The 14,501-nt window shown below is 47.5% G+C and overlaps 1 protein-coding gene across 2 annotated transcripts; it reads left to right on the top strand.

The window, feature by feature from the left end:
* The first annotated feature begins 450 nt into the window (after positions 1–450).
* On the top strand, positions 451–2,004 carry LOC136501247 (beta-carotene isomerase D27, chloroplastic-like). 2 transcript variants are annotated; one of them, XR_010770207.1, is made up of 4 exons: positions 451–1,257; positions 1,464–1,559; positions 1,655–1,793; positions 1,864–2,004. XR_010770207.1 is itself a non-coding variant. In XM_066496748.1 (3 exons), exons 1-3 carry the CDS (start codon positions 579–581, stop codon positions 1,702–1,704), a joined length of 825 nt encoding a protein of 274 aa, XP_066352845.1. In that variant the 5' UTR covers positions 571–578; the 3' UTR covers positions 1,705–2,004. The 2 variants fall into 2 exon arrangements, 1 of the variants encoding a protein (XP_066352845.1); XM_066496748.1 differs by having other exon boundaries at positions 571–1,257; positions 1,655–2,004.
* Positions 2,005–14,501: the final 12,497 nt, after the last annotated feature.

Here is a 14,501-nt window from a genome sequence, read left to right as displayed (position 1 = left end):
AGCTTTTTTTTTTATAATGTTACTCAAGCTATTTTGTTACTGGCAGTGTCAGCAGAATTAAATTTGGTGCTCGATCGACTGTAACCATCCTGCCATCTGACTGAGTTACTAAACTAAGGCAGCTATCTGATGAGTGGGTAAACTAAGGACAGGTGTTGTTTTTTTTTTGAGAAATGGAAATTTTGCTCTTCTTCTCTTGGGCCCACACTGAGTACAAGGCCATGGCCGTGCCTATTAGTATGGGCCTGACGATAACCCACGGGCCTGTAGGATCTCTTCTCTTGGGCCGCTTTGAGCCCACGGTCCTGACCGTGGCCGTGGACACCACACGCCAGTCCATTCGTCCGGTCGATGGCACGATATCCAAACCGCGCGCAGATTGCTGTGGCCGTCGTGCCACCTGCAGAGGCTCTCTCGTCCACCGGCCGCCGCCGACACGGTGTCGCCCTCGCAGCCTCACAACGCGGGCGGGGATCTCAGTCCTCTCCCTCTCTCTCTCTCTCTCTCTCGGCAGCGCGCAGCAGCAACGCGAGCTAGAGAACAGAAACCGGCGCTGTCCAGCACCCACAGTCAGCTTGATGGCCGCGCTGCCGCGACCCATGGAGCTCTGCTTCGCCACGCGCGCCGGGACGTGCCAGAGGGCGCCGACAAGCATGCCGAAGAAGCGGCGCGCCGGGGCCAGCAGCAGCACCGTGCGGTGCGTGGCGACGGCGCCGGCGCCGGCGCCCATGGGGGAAAAGACGGAGTACCGTGACGGCCCGCTGGAGCGCGCGTTCATGGGGCTGTTCGCGCGGAAGATGGAGAAGTACGCGACCAAGAAGAAGCAGCCGCAGCCGCAGTCACCTGAGCCGGAGACGAAGGCGGTGTGGGATTGGGACTACGAGAGCTTCGTGGACGTGTCGCGGCGAGTGATGGTGGGGCGCACCCGCGCGCAGCAGCAGGAGGCGGTGCGCGAGGTGCTGCTGTCCATGCTCCCGCCCGGCGCGCCCGAGCAGTTCCGGAAGCTGTTCCCGCCCACGCGCTGGGCGTGCGAGTTCAACGCCGCGCTCACCGTCCCTTTCTTCCGCTGGCTCGTTGGTCCCTCCGAGGTCATCGAGGTGGAGATCGACGGCGTCAGGCAGCGCAGCGGGGTGCTCATCAAGAAATGCAGGTACCTGGAGAACAGCGGCTGCGTCGGGATGTGTGTCAACATGTGCAAGATCCCCACCCAGGACTTCTTCACCAACGAGTTTGGACTCCCCCTCACCATGAATCCAAGTGAGTAATCTAAAAAGAAGCTCATCCCTTACCATTTCTTTGTATTCAGTTCTGAATGCCAGAAATGCAGAAACAGTGACCACTGAATATGCTCATGATGTTCAGCGAACCAATTGGCCTTTTTATCTCTTTCAGAAACATCAGTCTAGCTATCCGATTATTATATCATATCATGAACTGATGAGCATTGATCCATCTGCGTGCAGATTTTGAAGACATGAGCTGCGAGATGATATACGGCCAGGCGCCACCACCCTTGGAAGAGGATCCAGTGTCAAAGCAACCTTGCTACCCTAACCTCTGTGAGTGCTCCCAAATTCCACAACCACAAACTGAAGCTCTGCACTTGCAAAACGGTTTGGTTACACATGCTGCTCGTTTCTGTTTCTTCATTCAGGTTCCATGTCGACGCCGTCTGCCCCGGTCTGTCCCAAACTTCAGGCGTAGGTATACACGAGGTTGAGTTCATGTCCAGTGCACATTCAGTTTCGTCAAAGAAACCACAGTTCAAACTTCGTAGTACATAGTACTAGTAGGTAAGGATCGGTGCATTGCGCCTTGTTCCTGCAGCGCTGCAGGATGATTGTCTTTGTTATATGCTTGCAGACCGTTGCTATAGGAAACCGTTGGCTTGAGATCGAGGGTTCGCACACGGAAATTGGTTTGGTGAGGCAGTAACATTAGTTTTTATACAGAATGTACATAACGAAACTTGTAAGTAATGAAGTTACATAAGTTTGTTCTGAACCAGGACAGAGCTCTCTGGAAAGAACAAAGACCCATGGATCCAACGGGATCTTGCTCCAAACCTACGTACGTCTAGGTTTGCAACCGATAATATGCCCCCTTATTAGGAACGTATGATTTTTTTTTAAAATCATGTGTTTTTATGTGAATTTTTTGTATTACGCTCATTCCCAAGCGGCACCTTCCGACCAGTTTCGTTTTAAAGCTGCCCCATTAAGATCTTGACAAAAATCCCGATTCCAGGCTGCAAAAGCAGACTGGTAATATAATCGACGTGGATCAAACATGCTTCCTGAGGCCTTCATCCTCCTAAAGTTTACTCCCTATTTCATCGAATGTTTGGACATATGTATGAAGTATTAAATACAGACTAAAAAAATAATTAATTGCATAGTTTACGACTAATTTACGAGATGAATCTTTTAAGCCTAATTAGTCCATGATTTAACAATGTGATGCTACAGTAACACATGTGCTAATGACGGATTAATTAGGCTTAATAAATTCGTCTCGCGGATTACTGACGGATTCTGTAATTTGTTTTTTTATTAGTATCCAAACACCCCATACGACACTCTCACGTAACACCCGACGTGACACCCAAAACTTTACATCCTGGATTTAAACAAGGCCTGAAAGGGCGATCAATTTATGAAAAAATTGTCTATGCCACAAAGCTTGTGTAGACCGCCGGTAGAAAAATAGATACTCCCTCTATCCCGAAATATAAGTTATTCTAACTTTCTTGGAGAGTTAAAACATTTTAAAACATCTTAAGTTTGATCGAACTTATAATAAATAAGAACATTTATTGTATTAAATAAGTACCATTAAATTCTACATTAATTATATTTTCATAGGATACCCTTTTGTAAATCTTTGTAATTCTTTCTATAATTTTGATCAAACTTGAGATGCTTTGACTCTCCAATAAAATTATAATAACTTATAATTTAAAATGGAGGCGGTATATTTCTACTGGTGGTTGACTTAACCTATCGCCATTAAATTGTTGCCCGAAAAAATCAACTCTCGCCGCCTGTTTCAAAGTGAAAAGCCTAACTTGCTTCTCTCTTTTCTTTTTATCTCTTGGATCCCCTTGCCCTTCTCGTATGTTCAAACCATGCCTGCCCCCCCCCCCCCCCCCCCCCCCACCCTCTTCCTCTCTCCTTCCTCAGTCCTCTCTCTCTCTCTCCTGCATGGCGGCGCAACCATGACGCACAGGCGGACAGCGTGGCCAGCCATGGCCTTGCACACGTGGGCAGGCGACCGGCATGGCCACTTCTCATTTGACTATTCGTGTTCGTGCTTGTGATCGCATTCGATTTGTTCGCCAGCGAGCATGGAGGGCATGGGCGGCGACGCCGCAGCGGCATAATACCGGTGGGCGCCTGTTTTTTTTCGTAAAACAATTTGCATTGGCGGTGGATGTAACAGGCCTGTCACCATGGCCCTGTTCGCTTCTCTTATAATCCGTACTTTTCAGCTTATTTTTTTTTTCTGCCGGAACAGTATTTCAGCTTTTTTTTCAGAACTAGCGGTTGATATAAGGCTACCACAACCAAAGATGTGTCTGTACATGCTGTTTTTAAATTGACGCAAGTGGAAATAGAGCATTCTCAAGAACGGCCTTCCACACTAAGGCCTAATTTGGAAACTCCAATCCCTCCGGGATCCCGAACTTTTCGCTAGGTGGGTAATTCATAGGGATATCATTTTAATTATCATCTTAGTTCTTAGTGTAGGGTTTTTTATCCCTGGGTTTTGCTCCCCTTTGCTTCAAAAGAGCCCTTAGGCTTCCTTTGGGACGAGGGGGCAGCTCAGCCCAAGGAACAGCAGCCCCTAGGCGGATTTTTGTGGACAGTCACATCCCCTCCGCTAGTAAACATCCAAAATCTGCCGCTTGGTCATCGAAGGGGGTTTAATGGATTGCTCTGAAGACTTATTCTTAAAGAAATTAGGTTGCACCGAGGGCTGCAGCCCCACCAACCACGAGCCTGTATCTGCCCTTGTTGGACATGTTACCAGTCTTGGCAGATAACCTAAAAAAACATCCACAAAGCATTTCACAATATATAACTCAATTGTCAAAATATTTTACAAAGGTTTTCATTTGCTTTTCACCATGCCACTCGATCCTAATGCTAGCCGCCACAAGTTGCTGCAAGCTGTGAAGCCATCATGTCATTGCCTCCGCTTGCGCCGCCTATCAACGTTGTCCAACACCAGACTAACCCATGCCATGGAGAGTTAGCTGCCGCAACCCGCCGCAAGCTGTCTATCTGAGTAGTTTCCTCTATTCGTCAATGTGGATTTGACTCACTGCGTTACCATGCAACTCAGTTGTCGGGATCGCGAGCACCATGAGGAGGAGGAAGGAGCTTTAGTGGCAAAGGTCCCCGCCGCGCCGTCCTCACGGCCGCACGGGACTCTGGCCAAAGGCACGCTCAGACAGCAACAAGGAAAGAGAAGTGACGGTTGGTGCTAGGTCGCCGCCCATGTTCCCTAGGTCACGACCTGTTTGCATGCGCCAATAAAATGGGTTTAGAGAGTCCTTTTACAAATCCCTTGTAGATGCTCTTAGAGCATCTCCAAGGAGTCCTTTTTAAACTCACTCTCTGTTGGTATTTATTAACGCACACAGATAAATCCGCAAGCGCACGGATACCGCTGTAGCTTTCACCTGAAAGTATTCCAAGTATCGTATCCATAGGGAAATATGTGAGACTAACTACGGTCTAACTTAACAAGAGGAAGCAACAAGCTTAGAATAAACAGGAGCGTAGAGAGGATAACTGAGGTTCTCTAATTCTAACTTGGGTAAGCTATGTCTTCTACTGTTCAACTAGGGACATTACTAGAGAAAAACACCAGCAGAGTATGCTTTCCTTTATAACCGGGTCCTACTTGACCTACAGATGGGAGGTGGACTACAAAGGATCAATGATGCTATATAGTACTCAACGAGGCTATATAGTACTGATGTCACACACGCGATCTACCACTGATCCGGAATGCAGGGTGCATCCACGATTAACCTAAGTCTAAGCACCACACTTACACTCACGATTAATACTTTACTCCCTCTAGAGCAGAAATAAAGCACTCAAAAGAGTCACGAACCTGATGAACAAAATAAACACAATGCTTACTTGAATTAGAAGTTGATTACCAGAGAAATCTCAAAGGCAAGCTCAGATAGAACTTAGATCTGCCAAGGTACAAGCCGTAGAGAGAGCACCGGTAGACCAGCACCTCCTCCAAAGTCTTCCCTCACTCTCCATCTCACTATTTCTATTTATAAGACTAGATCCTATGGAGGAGGGTAGGGGCTGATATATATAGGAAATTACAAAATCTTCTCTTGATTGCTGGCTCGATCCTGAAGATATGAATTAGGGTTTCAGGGATCTGCTGAGGGAGGGGGTACAGGCTGATATATATAGGCCAGAGCATCAATCCTGAGCCCTCGGATCAAACCGATTGAATAAACGGCGAAGATTGGATCTCAATGGCGATGAGGAACCGACTTTCAAAGGGAGGCTAACTTGTGGGACCCATAGGTCGGGCGGCATGTAGGTGTTGCCGGCCGGCCCCACATGATAGCCCCTCGGGGTCTGCTTCGGTGGAGAGCCTCCTGGAGTCTTCTAGAATCTTCCCACATTGTTTACGCAGCGGAATTCCGTAATTTTCTTTGATGAATAGGTCCCCCTTGACGGTTTTCTAGATAAACCCTACTGAAAACACAGATTCACCAAAACTCGTGAAATTTATTAGTTTAAACCTCTATACCTATGTTTGGTGATAGAATTAAGTATAAATGCAGGTTATGTTGACGGTTTATAATTGTTGTTAACGACCGTCAACACTCTCTAGATCATTATTTGAATAGTCATTTGAGTAAAATTAAAATTACTTTTATCTTTACACCTTCTAAGAACTTCTCTATACCTTTTTTGCACTCCAATGAGTCATTCTCACTCTCCATATTTGGTTAGCGAGAAACTTAGAATAGAGTCTGACAATATTTAGAGCATCTCCATGTGTCTCTCTTAAAACTCACTATATAAATCATGATTTGTAGAGTCATTTAAATAAAAATCCCTCTTTGTATCTCTATATCCTCCAACAACTTTTATATATCTTGTGCACACTCTAGGGAACTAACCCCTCTCTCCATATTTGGCTAGCAAGATATCCAAAATAGAGGATGACAATATTTAGATATCTAATTAAAAAAGTTAGAGCAATTCCAAGAGCCTCTCTATATCCTTCCTAATTGTTAGGAATAGAGATTTTGAGGAAAAAATACCCTCCAACAGCTTCTTTGTAGTTATCCAAATATAGTCATCCTCTATTCTAGATTTCTTGCTAGCCAAAGATAGATAAGGAAAATGGCTCGTCAAAGTGTACACAAGATATAGAAAAGCTGTTGAAAGGTCCTTGTTTGGTTTTGATAATTGAGTGACAACCTAGGTGGACTAATATGCGTTTAAGTGTCATACACAGGTGATTAGTCCACAGGTACATGTGTGTGAGCAATACTTGCCATAGAGGTGAAATGGCTTGGACTTGTTGCAAAGCTTACACATGTGATGATGAACGAGATCATTGCATATGAGACATGACATGGAGTCATGTGACTAAGGTGGAGAAGATCAAGACAAGACTTGGCTCGACGGACCGGTTGCAACTTGCAAATGTGAAGGGCAAGTTGAGTGATGAGTTGGCACCGATGGACCGAGGCAATGGTAAATAGCAAGTGAAGTCAAGATCGATGAACCAATATGGTCACATGATGATATGAAGTGGATCATATCATTTGGTGATTGGTTGGTGCATGTGTTGCATCAACATCAGAGGAGATGAAATGGAATGTGCAAGGCAAATGTATAACCTATAGGGTATTTTATTTCGCCGGTCATAGGTGTGCAGAGAAGTTGATGACCGGATTTAGGATAGATGGCCGTATTAAGAGGGACAAACTTGTTTGCATATCGGTCATCTAGTGTCACTCGAGTGATCTAACTTTGCATTGTTGCTAGGATTGAGTGGCGTGGTGAATTGAGTGACTAATCCTTTGAAAAATGTTTGTGAAATGCTAACACACAAGCACATGAAGGTGTACACTTGGTGGTGTTGGCACATATGCAAAGGAGAAGAAGTTGGTGAAGAAAAGGAGTTGAAAGCGCTGGTCATGGGGTGACCAGACGCGTCCGACTTATGGACCGGACGCGTCAGGTATCTGACTCAGGCGACAGTGTTCCCGATGTGACCGGATGCATCCGATATCGATACCGGACGCGTTCGGTATTCTGGCTAGACGTGATCAGTTAAGGCACATGACTAGACTCAAGTTCGAGGTGACCGGACGTAGGCAGAACACTGTTCATGCATCAGGTCATGGTGACATGGCACACGGGGGTTGATCCAGAGAGGATCGGACATAGGGGCGCGTCCGGTTGGCTGCACTGGTGAAAGGTCCTTGTGTGGTTTTGGTAATTGAGTGACAACCTAGGTGGACTAATTATGTTTTTGTGAGATACACAGGTGATTAGTCCATAGGTACATATGTGTGAGCAACATATGCCATGAAGGTGAAAATGGCTTGGAGATGTTGCAAAGCTCACACATGTGATGATGATGGAGCTCATTGCACATGAGACATGACATTGAGTCATGTGATCAAGGTGGAGAAGATTAAGGCAAGACTTGGCTTGATGGACTGGTTGCAAGCGTGAAGGGCAAGTCAGATGCTTTGGAGCGATGGACCGTGTGGCGGTGAAGTTTGAGCAAGACTTGGCGCCGATGGACGAAGGCAACGGTGAAAAGCAAGTGAAGTCAAGATCGATGAACCAATATGATCATGTGATGATATGAAGTGGATCATATCATTGTTGATTATGTTGGTGCATGTGTTGCATCGACATTGGAGGAGATGGAATGGAATGCACAAGGCAAAGGTATAACCTAGGGCATTTCATTTCACCGGTCATAGGTGTGTAGAGAAGTTTATGACCGAGTTTAGGATAGATGACCATACTATCAAGAGGGGCAAACTTATTTGCATATCGGTCATCTAGTGCCACTCGAGTGATCTAACTTTGCATCATCGCTAGGATTGAGTGGCGTGGCAAGTTGAGTGGCTAATCCTTTGGAAAGTGATTGTGAAAATGCTAACACACATACACATAGTGGTGTACACTTGGTGGTGTTGGCACTTTTATAAAGGAGATAAAGTTGGAGTTGATGTGGATCAACTCGGCGATGGAACAGAGGTGAGAAGGGTTCAAAACTCCATCGGCGCCCTATACAGAAAAGAGAGGTCCCATAGAGTGGACCAGACTCTAGTCACATAGTGACTGGACGCTGGTTCCAGCGTCCGGTCAGTGATGGCAGACAACGTGCAGGCGTCGGTCATCGACCGAACGCTGGCGCTGGAAGTGACCGGACGCTGACTGTGTGCGTCCGGTCAGGGTGACGTGTGGTGACGTAGGCGGAGCAGAAAGACCAGAGAGTGACCGAACGCTAGTGCCGCGTCTGATCGTGATTGACCGGACACGTCCGGTCATGTCTAGTACCTTACTAGAAACGACCGGACGCTGGGGTTGCTGCGTCTGGTCAGTTCAAGCTGCTGCGTCCAGTCGATAGATGACCGTTGAGATCAGGTGAATAGTATTTGAAGCAGGGGACATGTGGCATGCATCGCACGACCGGACGTTGTGGTCCAGCGTCCGGTCGATCGGACCGGAGCGTCCGGTCGTCCCGACTTTTGCCCAGTGAAGGGGTAACGGCTCTATTTGTTCGTGGGGTTATAAATAGAAGCCATGGTCGGCCTTGGGCCGGCAGCTGAGCACACTAGAGCCTTGGTGGCTTGTGTAGTAGTGCTTGGAAGCCCTCCATCTCACATATACTTGATAGCGATCATTCGATTATGTGAGAGAGCGATTCTAGTGCGATTGCATCGTGAGGTTGCATTGAGTGGCACTAGGTGATCGAGTTGCAAGCCGGTGGTGCTTGTTACTCTTGGAGGTTGCCACCTCGTAGACGGCTTGGTGGTGGTCTCCGTCGAAGCCCGCAAGAAGCTTGTGCGGTGCTCCGGAGAAGAGCTTTGTGAGGGGCATTGTGCTCGCCCCGCGGGAGCCGCGAAGAGCAACTCTAGTTGAGCGTGTCATTAACCTATACTCACTTTCAGGGTAGGTTCTTGCGGTGCCCGACGTGCAGGCTTGGCGGGTGATGCCAATTAGCCGCCGAACCACCAAGTGAGCGGTCGACACAACGGGGACGTAGCGTGTTGGCAAGCACGTGAACCTCGGGAGAAAAATCATCGTGTCAACCTTGTTCTTCCCGTCGGTTTGCATCCTCGTTACACAAGCTTGTAATTACTTTCATATACATTGTGCTTGTGTAGTTGCTCTTGTAATTAGTTAGCTTGTGTAGCTTACTAGTTACCTTCTTGCTTGTGTAGCATATAAGTAGCTCCCTTGCGTGGCTAATTAGGTTTGTGTAACCTTGTTAGTCACTTTGCTTAGTGTGTGTAGCTAAGTATTTACGCTCTCTAATTTGGCATTGGTTGCCTTGTTATTGAGCATTGCTAGTGAGCTTAGTTGGCTTTGTGCTTTTGCTTACTAGCATGTGTAGGAGCTCCCTTGTTGCTTAAAGTACTAGTGGCATAGGTTTGTGTGACCTTGCTCCTAGAATTGGTTAGGTGAGCTCTAGCTAGCCTGGCATCTTTGTTGCTTAATTAGTATCTTTAGAAGGTGCTAGAGAACATAGATAGAGGGGTGTAGTTTTGGCTAGACCGATAGTTCTAATTCTGCACTTGTTTCGGTTAGCCGACGCGATTAAATTTAGAAAGAACTATTCACCCCCCCTCTAGTCTGTCATCTCAACCCTTCAACCGGACGCGTCCGGTCGTCAAAGTTGGTCTCTGGACCCTTACTAGAGTCAACCGGACTCTAGCTAGCCAAGCGTCAGGTCGCGTAGAGGTGTGTCCGGTCTCTGTGCTGAGGAAGCTGGGGCGTAGGTGATCGGACTCCATGTGGGGTGCATCCGATCATGGACCTGTGCATCCGATCAGGTGGTGTTCGCGCATGTCAAAGCTAGCCATTGGACACCAACGACTACTTTGTTTGAAGAGGGACACGTGGCGTGAAAGGAGTGACCGGACGCAGCGTTGTCGGACGCTTCTTGTCAGTGCGCAGAGTGCCCAATGAAGGGGTAACAGCTCTATTTGTTCGTGGGGTTATAAATAGGAGCCTTAGCCGGCCTTGGGCTGGTTGCTGAGCACACTAGAGCCTTGGTGTCTTATGTGGTGGTGCTTGGGAGCCCTCCAACTCACTTGTGCTTGCTAGATTGCGAATTAAGAGCTAGTGAGTGATTCTAGCGCGGTTGCATTGTGAGATTGCATCGAGTTGCACTAGATGTTCATGTTGGAAGCCGGTGGTGATTGTTACTCTTGGAGGTTGCCACCTCCTAGATGGCTTGGTGGCTTATGACTCCGTTGAAGCACGCGAGAAGATTGTGCTGTGCTCCGGAGGAGGATTTGTGAGGGGGATTGTGCTCACCCCATGGGGATCATGAAGAGCAACTCTAGTAGAGCGTGTCATTGAGCTACCCTTACTTTTAGGGTAGGTTTTTACGGTGCCCGATGTGTGGGCTTGGCGGATGATGCCAATTAGCCGCCGAACCATCAAGTGAGCGGTCGACACAACGAGGACTAGCTTGGTGGCAACCAAGTGAACCTCGGGAAAAAAATTACCGTATCATCCTTGTCTTCCCGTTGGTTTGTATTTCCCTTACACAAGCTTGTATTTACTTTCATATATATTGTGCTTATGTCGTTGCTCTTGTAATAAGTTAGCTTGTGTAGCTTGCTAGTTACCTTCTTGCTTGTGTAGTATAGAAGTAGCTCTCTTGCATGACTAATTGGCTTGAGCAGCCTTGTTAGTCATATTCCTTAGTTTGTGTAGCTAAGTAATTTGAGCTCTCTAATTTGGCTTGTGTAGACTTGTTATTGAGCATTGCTAGTGAGCTTAGGAGCTTTGTGCTCTTGCTTACTAGATTGTGTAGGAGCTCCTTCGGTTGCTTGAGTACTAGTTGTATAGGTTTATGTGACCTTGCTACTAGAATTGATTAGGTGAACTTTAGCTAGCCCAGCACCTTTGTTGCCTAATTAAGATCCTTTAAGGTGCTTAAAAACTTAGATAAAGGGGTATAGTCTTGGCTAGACCAATAGTTTTAATTCTACATTTACTTTGGTTAGCCGGTGCGTTTAAGTTTTAGAAATGACTATTCACCCTCTCTAGTCTGTCATCTTGATCCTACAGCTGTTGGAGAGTGGAAATATTTAGAAAGTGGTTTATATATAGATGACTCTCCAAATAATGATTTAGACAGTGAATTTTAGAGAGACACTTGGAGATACTCTTATTGGAAAATATTTTTTCACCAAAACCTCTATTCCTATGAATAAGGTTGGATATAGAGAGTCTTGGAGTTGCTTTTAGAAATCTAACTGAAGAAGTTGTTCAAGAACTTTTTTCACCAAAATATCTATTACCAGGAATACATACGGATATAAAGAGGGTTTTGGAGTTGCTCTTAGCAAGAAAAGCATCACTAAAATTTTGTATGCTCAATTTACACAAGACATAGGCCATGTTCGCTTGTCTTATAATCTGTACTTTTTAGCTTGTCTTTTCAGCCCGAACAATATTTTTCTACCACAATAAATCAGCGAACAGTACTTTTCAGCTTGTTTTTTTAATGAAACAAACGGGGCCACAGACAGGGGCAACTTCAAGAGCCTTTATAAATTTCAATCTCTATATCTCTATCTAGAGAGTCATTCAATAAATATTCTCTTTGTATATCTCTCGGTGTGTCTAACTGATGTACTCTTTAATTCTTGTTCTCTATATACTTTGGTAGTTCATCATAGTTTACCTTTCGTGAAAATATTTATGATAGAACTACCATATATTACATTGAGAGAGTTACGTAGCCTCTCCAAAAGTGGAGAGCGAGTACAGTGTGATTTTGTAGAAGAGCGGAAAAGGAGAACAGTGATTCAGGGACTCTATTGGAGCATGTGCTTTTTTCGTTTTCTAAATTTTGTGATAAAAAACATATAGAAAGCTTTTTCAAGATGCTATTAGGGCTAATTTGGAAGAAGGGATGAAAAACGCTCCATGAAAATTAAAGAACTGCCATTATACCCAGGATGAAAAACGCTCCATAAAAAACACCCAGGATGAAAAACTAAATAATTATTCAAATTAAAGTCAGATATTCCAAAGAAATTTGAGTTGTCGAATTGGCCCTTAAGATGGAGTTCAGTATTCTTTCTTGCGTATGAGTTCCGGCATTTTTTTGGGGTTATTTTCATTCAAGCCATTACATTTTTTCAAGTTTGAAGATACGCCACTATAATTCACCTATTTAAAGAACTGCCATTATAATTCCATCTACCCTCCGTCGGTGTCATTTTCTACACCTCTCGCGTACATGGGCCACTGTCGTATACGTATGTATACAGTAACACACGTACAGCCCACTGCGTGCGAGGCGGAGCGGCCGCGCACGCCCGCGGCGGCCAGCGTGCGAAGCAGAGCAGCGGCGCTCGCCCACGGCCGCGCGAGGCGGAGCGGCCGCGCTCGCCCACGGCGGCCAGCGCGCGAGGTGGAGCGGCGGCGCTCGTCCTCGGTCGTCCAGGGCTGCCGCGGCGGCCGCACGATGCCGAGCACCCTGGGCCCTTCACGTCGGTGCCCATGAGAACGTGTAGAGGCTCTGCGCGGCGAGGTGCTGTGCGCCGACGTCCGGTCTGCCTCAGTGAACTGGGCGCGGCGGTCTCCCGCGTCGCTGTCCTCCATCCACGCGACGCTGTGGAGGCCCTCGAGCCAGGTGTCGAACTCGGGCGGCTGATCCGGGTCGTTGCCGGGTCAGTAGGTGCCCCAGCTGCTCTCCTCCACGTTCCCCGCCGTGGTCGCGTACACGTCGATGTTCTCCGGCAAGAGGCTTTCGAAGATAAATGCAGACCTGTCGCTAAGCAGGACAGCGAGGAAGTTGTTGACGTTCACGTTCACGTCCTTGCCCATGTAGTCCTTGGGATTCCCACGTACACGTCGCTCGGGGGTTGTCCAGGCTGTCCGCGATGTCGTCGTACATGAAGACGATGATGTCGTGGGATGGGCCCAGGCTGTCGCTGCAGGCGCTCAAGGAGAACGTCCTCGACCGGGTCGTGCACTACATATCCATGCCCAGCACGCCCACGTCCTGGTCCGCCGCCACCGCATCCGGCAAGAAGAAGGATGGTGCCTGCAGCCGCCGCGGACAGGACGAGAGGGCGGCCGCCAAGGAGCACGCGCGCGAGATCCTCCGTCAGAGCATGGCTAATAAGCCAGCCGACAGCCGGCTGAGAGATTGTGCCATATCACATATAGTAACTAATATAGCTTGCACATATAACAAGCTAGCTGGGAGCTTGGCTCTATCAAACATGCGTGTATTTAATGCTCTATCAAACAGCTGGGAGAAAAACGTCGAGGCTTATCGCCCGCTACCGGCTGGGAACGGGTGGTGTCGGGCTATTCAGCCGGGCGGAGAGTAGAGCACCGGCTCGCTTTCTCTCTCCGTTTCTCTCTCTGCCGCGTCATATGTTTTTTCTACGTGGTCTGGATTCAGCCGGCTGAGTCAACCTTATAATACTTGCTCTCAGGCCAAGGAGACGGTCGCTAGCCGCAAGTCTGGCAAGAACAACACATCCTCGTCGGAGCAGGCGGGGTCTTGTCGGGTCTTGGCGGCCACGGAACGCACCGAGGACGTGACCTGCGGGAGGTCCCGCGCAGACCGGCGGAGCGCGCACGCGGCCAACGCCAGCCGGACCGGCTCCTCCTTGCGTAGCACGAGCCTCGGCTTGGAGCGCGGTGAGCGCGACCAGGGCATCGCGGAAGCTGCCGTGCGCGTCCAATGGGCCTGTACGCGTCTATACACGTTCGTGTATGCGTTTTTGTATGAATATGGGTCTGACAGTGGACCCATATACACAGGAGGTGTAGAAAATAACATGAATGAGAGAGAGATGGAAATATAACGATAGTTCTCCAAATAGACAAATTATAATGGTGTATCTCCGAAAAATTGTTATGACTTGAATAAAAAACCCTTTTTTTTGTTCGCTTGTCACTCCGACGATGTGACTTCCCGCTTTATTAATTTTAGAATCACTTGTCCACTTGTTCCTTGGGAGGGTAGAATTCATGCACACACCATCCAATGAGAAAATAGGGCCTGATTTCATGCTTCTGAGTTTTGAGTCAATTAGAATAGCCGGATTTTCAAACGACAATTTGCAGGCCGGTAGGTATTGGCAAGAAGCTGGTTGGCTCAGAAAGTCAGAATGACAATGCACCGTACCGTGTCCGTGTGGACTTAATCCATTTATATTATAAATAAGCTACCGTCCACGTTAGAGCAGAGAACCAGCTTCTTGCATC

Source organism: Miscanthus floridulus, chromosome 13 (genome assembly GCF_019320115.1).
Source record: "Miscanthus floridulus cultivar M001 chromosome 13, ASM1932011v1, whole genome shotgun sequence".
Taxonomy (NCBI): domain Eukaryota; kingdom Viridiplantae; phylum Streptophyta; class Magnoliopsida; order Poales; family Poaceae; genus Miscanthus; species Miscanthus floridulus.
Note: the sequence above shows the minus strand (reverse complement) of the source record. Positions and strands in the feature narration are given on the sequence as shown.

Bases quoted from the DNA above. Each gene is read 5' to 3' on its own strand.
- LOC136501247 (XM_066496748.1), top strand. From the start codon at position 579: ATGGCCGCGCTGCCGCGACCCATGGAGCTCTGCTTCGCCACGCGCGCC. The intron at 1,258-1,463 runs GTGAGTAATCTA...ATCTGCGTGCAG, and splicing joins CCCCCTCACCATGAATCCAA to ATTTTGAAGACATGAGCTGC. The intron at 1,560-1,654 runs GTGAGTGCTCCC...TTCTTCATTCAG, and splicing joins ACCTTGCTACCCTAACCTCT to GTTCCATGTCGACGCCGTCT.